Source organism: Salvia splendens, chromosome 11 (genome assembly GCF_004379255.2).
Source record: "Salvia splendens isolate huo1 chromosome 11, SspV2, whole genome shotgun sequence".
In the NCBI taxonomy this organism is placed as follows: domain Eukaryota; kingdom Viridiplantae; phylum Streptophyta; class Magnoliopsida; order Lamiales; family Lamiaceae; genus Salvia; species Salvia splendens.
Window position 1 is genome coordinate 25,581,211 of NC_056042.1, and position 4,666 is coordinate 25,585,876.

At 43.5% G+C, this 4,666-nt stretch overlaps 1 protein-coding gene across 1 annotated transcript; it reads left to right on the forward strand.

Moving 5' to 3' along the window:
* The first annotated feature begins 214 nt into the window (after positions 1-214).
* Positions 215-4,224, forward strand: LOC121756499 (protein IQ-DOMAIN 14-like). Its single transcript, XM_042152053.1, has 6 exons — positions 215-544; positions 1,551-1,657; positions 2,035-2,685; positions 2,781-3,020; positions 3,112-3,243; positions 3,367-4,224. The coding sequence occupies exons 2-6, from the start codon at positions 1,583-1,585 to the stop codon at positions 4,096-4,098; spliced, it is 1,830 nt and encodes a 609-aa protein (XP_042007987.1). The 5' UTR covers positions 215-544; positions 1,551-1,582; the 3' UTR covers positions 4,099-4,224.
* The last annotated feature ends 442 nt before the right edge of the window (positions 4,225-4,666 follow it).

Sequence of the window (4,666 nt, forward strand, 5' to 3'; positions counted from 1 at the left end):
GCCTATCGTCCGCGGCCATCGTCCGTGTACGCCACAATGGGGAGGACGATGGCGCGGACGATAGGCATCGGGCGCGCCATCCTCCGCGCCCTTAGTATCGGCCGCGACGATCGTCCGCGACCTATCGTCCGTATCCGCAATGGGCGCGGACGATCGATGGCGCGGACGATGCGCGCCATCGGGCGTGCCATCGTCCGCCCATTGCGGATGGCCTCAACCTTTTGCAAGCAAGAACCTGATTCATAGTTCCCCACACACCTTGGTAAAAAGTTGTGGGCAGTTTGCCAATTTTCAAAGATTAACGGCTGCGATAAAATTAAAGGGTGTTGCTGCTATGGGGGAAAGAAATATGTTGTTGAGCACCAAGAAAGAGGGTGGATGAAGGACTAGAAAGAGAAGCTTTTGTAGGCTCTTCTCTTTTCTTCTCTTCTCACATATGCTTAGAGAGAGAGAGGAGACAAGGGAGTACTGTGTATTTTTTGTTTTCTTATTTTAGTTGTTGCAGCTTTGTGGAAGGCTTCTGAAGATAGGAGCAGCAGTTAAGGTGATGAGAAATTAGGAATCTTTAATTAATTGCATGTGTTGTTGATGCATATGATCTCTTGGGATTAGGCCTGTTTTTGTGGAAAACAGGAAAGAACTGATTTTTAAATTTCTTTACTTCTTTTCATGTATAGATTTTTTATTTTTCTTGCTTCTTGATTTTTGCTCCTGTTTCACTACCTCACTCTTGAATTGAACTACTTTTTCTTTCCAAATAAACCATGAGTGGAGGCTGCTGCCAAATTAGGTAGATCGAATTTATGGGCGGGGAATTGTATGGGTGTTTAGGGATTTGGTGTAGGCTTGGAAAATTTTGGCATTTAAGATGTATGGTTGTAGTTTGTTGAGTTCTTGACTTTGGAGGGTTCTGTAACACTCCAGAATGCCTTCAAATATCTTCCCTGTTATAGAATTTCTCTTTAGATATGTACTTAATCATATCACAAACCAAGATATCAGCTGTAAATCTTGTGTGGATATTATATTAAATGCTTCAACCTAAATTCGTAGAATTAGATTGTGTGTAATTGGGCGTTTTTGACCATGCTTGACGACTTAGGACTTAGCGTGGTTCATAAAGACCAAGACACAACCCATAATTTCACCCCTCGTGCTTACTTTTCTTGCACCGGTCTTTGGGGCGAGGTCCCGGGTTGACTTATTATTCACAGTGGCCTTGAAATTGGGTGTGAGGGGTTTGAGAATTCGAGCTTGGTTTAATAACATGGATGGGAAATGGAGGCTGTGTGTATAACTTTCGTGAAAAGAGTTGGATAATTCTTCAAGTTGATGTTAGACTTGTACCTTTGCAAAAGATCTTCCTTTGTGACTTGTTGCTCATTCCCATTTTGTGCACTTTATTAGATGTTAGTGTTTGTTTTTTTTAAGACCTTGAATGCATGATAAGTTGTGCTTCGTAGTAGTATGCTATGACATCGTGTTTGTCATTTAGCTCGATAGCAGAACATGGCCATATGTCTTGGATTGCTAACTCGAAACACATGCAGGTTTTTGTGGGAGAAACAGTAATGCTGAGAATATGGGGAAGAAGGGAAGCTGGTTTTCAGCAATCAAAAGGGTTTTCACTAACAACTCAAAGGAAAAGCGAGCCGATGTAAGTCATTCTATTAACCATAACAAAGTGATGCTACTTTTTAGATGATGAATGAATGGGCTCTCTTTTTTTTGTGGTTGTTGACTTAGGCATGCCCAATTTCTTAATATCCTCCTGCTTCCTTTCTGTAGTAATTGATGTAATTCTAGGAAGGGCATATGTTTCTCGTAAGTTTCAAACTAACCTTGTGATTATGTTGGAGCTTTAAAAATCACATTGTGCCCTGCATTTGTGATTTACTTCTGTGGATCACTAAACCATTTGGTCTTCCCACAAATATTTCAATGCATTTCGCCAGAGAATATATATGTTTAGAAGTTTAATGTGTTAAATTTAAAGCTAGCTTTAAAATTTCGTCCAATTTTATACTATTTCAGGGACCTGACAAGAAGAGCAGCAGCAAGGAAAAGAAGAAGGGTAAGGGAATTTTAAGGCATGGAGATACCAAGTCGTTTATTCCCCGGTTCAGAGAGCCAAGCAGCATCGAGAAAATATTAGGGGAAGCTGATCAGCTACTGATTAGGCCTCCTCCTACATCTTCTCAACTCCCAAAATCGCCTCCTGCTCTGCCTGTAAGGCCAGTCTCACCCCGGCCTGCTTCACCTGAACCTACTTCTCATAGAGCTTCTTCCCCTAAATCTTATTCTCCAAGAGCTCCTTCTCCGAGGGTTACTTCCCCAAAGGCTACTCCTCGAGAGACACTCTCCACTGGGGCCGTTCCTCCCAAGGCTGCTCCTCGAGAGACATTCTCCACTGGGGCCGCCGTTTCTCCCAAGGCTGCTCCTCGAGAGACATTCTCCACTGTGGCCGCCGTTTCTCCCAAGGCTGCTCCTCGAGAAACACTCTCCACTGGGGTCTCCGTTTCTCCCAAGGCTGCTTCTTCCAAGGCTGCTGCTCCTTTCAAGGCTGCTGCTCCTAAATCAACTCAAAGCAGAAAGGAAATCAGGCATGTACAGAAGCCAGAACCGACTTTAAGAGACCAGCAACTTTCAGCCACAAAAATCCAGGCAGCGTATAGAGGTTACCTGGTAATGTTCTCACTCCCTAAGAAGGTTGCTGATAGAATGTTTTTCTGTCCCTCGCGTGTTTGTGATTGACTCAATAGTATGCTTGAATATGACAGGCAAGGCGGAGTTTCCGAGCCTTGAAGGGCTTAGTGAGGCTTCAAGTAGTGGTGAAAGGGCAGAATGTAAGGCGGCAGACGGTGAATGCCATGAAACAAATGCAGCTTTTGGTCAGAGTTCAAACACAAATCCAGTCACGGAGGATCCAAATGTTAGAGAACCAGGCACTCCAGGACCACGTGTATAAGAGTAACAAGGATGCTGAGAGTACCCTGAGCAAATGGACCTTGAACCAGATGGTGAGTTCTTTTCTGGATATCATTTTGAATGTTCACCATCTTTAACATGTAGTTTGATATCATCTTCTCACTGTGTATAATGTTGGTGCAGTCTGAGGCCGGTCAAAATGAAGATTGGGACGATAGCAGGCTAACAAAGGAGGAAGTAGAAGCAAGGACGCGGAAGCGAGTGGAGGCTGTCATTAAAAGAGAGAGAGCAATGGCCTATGCGTACTCTAACCAGGTAAACAAGTCGCCCTTTTTGTCATTAAAGGAGAGAGAGCAAGGATTTACGAATAAGATTTGAAAATGCTAGATTTATTAGATGTTTGACTGGTTTTACTTCTCTTATTATCTATTACAACAGCTCTGGAAAGCCAATCCAAAATCAACTCCAAATTCTTCTGGTGTCCGATCCAACGGATTCCCTTGGTGGTGGAACTGGTTAGAACGTCAGCTACCTCAAGCTGGTAGTTCGCAGAGTCAAGCTGCATCAAGGAGCATCTCGTTAACCCCTTCGAGGGCCGTTTCAGAGTTCAAGCCAAGCCCTCAGCTTCACCCAAGTAGTACTAGGCTCGGAAACCTCATGTTCGACAACCACGAATCTGTAACGCCACGATCATCCAGGTCAACAGTCCCTGTCCGGGCAAAATACTTTCAGACCACCCCAGGCAGGAGTCCTCTTGCAAGCAGCTCGAGCTATACCAAGTTCTCGAAACCAAAAGGAGGTGCAACTAATTCAGCTTACGATACTCCTATGAAAGATGACGACAGTCTGGTGAGTTGCCCCCCGTTCTCCGTTCCCAATTACATGACGCCTACTGTCTCGGCCAAAGCCAAAGCGAGAGCATACAGTAACCCGAGGGAGAGGTTCCCGGGGACTCCAGGAAGCAGCGACTCCAAGAGAAGGTTCTCGTTTCCTTTGACTCCGAATGCTGGTTCGTTCAAGTGGAACAAAGGGTCTAACAGGGATTCGGCATCGCAAGTGGGAACTGAGAAACAGGAGGATGCCCGCTCCATCGGAGATTTCAGCGTGAATTCAACGGTTTCTATGCCTGCAGGTTTAGTTGGGAGAAAGCCGTTTAACAGATTTGTGTGATTTTTGTGTATGTTTGTTGTAAGATTATTAAGGTGGTGGTTGTCAGTTTAATATACAGTGTTGATGTTTGAAGGGTTGAAATCTTTAGTGATGTACAATAATGAATAGGAATGGTTGTTTTTACCAGTAGGAGTACAATTTTTGGCTGTTTAGAGCATCCACAACCGTGCTCTTGCCAGCGGCACGGTTGTGGGCCCGGGCGGTACTATTCATGCCTGCTCTCTGGCAAGAGCACAACACCCACAACTGTGCTCTTCCGCAAGGACGAGCACAATTAATATAAAATTCAATTACACAAAAACATTTCCATAATATTAAAATTCATTTAAAACCCACAATAAATATTACAAATGACAAATAAAATTAAACATTGCATAATTAAAATCCTAAAAATTAAAAATTACATAATTAAAATCCTAAAAATTAAAATTACATAATTAAAATCCTAAAAATTAAAAATGACACTACTCGTTGCCGAATTTCGCCCACATGTGGTTGATTAGGTCTTCTTGTAGTTGATTGTGGATTCGAGTATCGCGCATTGTGTGTCTTGTCTCGATCCTCTGGC

Coding starts and splice junctions, on each gene's coding strand:
- LOC121756499 (XM_042152053.1), top strand. CDS start 1,583: ATGGGGAAGAAGGGAAGCTGGTTTTCAGCAATCAAAAGGGTTTTCACT. Junction 1,658..2,034: donor CAAAGGAAAAGCGAGCCGAT/GTAAGTCATTCT, acceptor ATACTATTTCAG/GGACCTGACAAGAAGAGCAG. Junction 3,021..3,111: donor AATGGACCTTGAACCAGATG/GTGAGTTCTTTT, acceptor ATGTTGGTGCAG/TCTGAGGCCGGTCAAAATGA.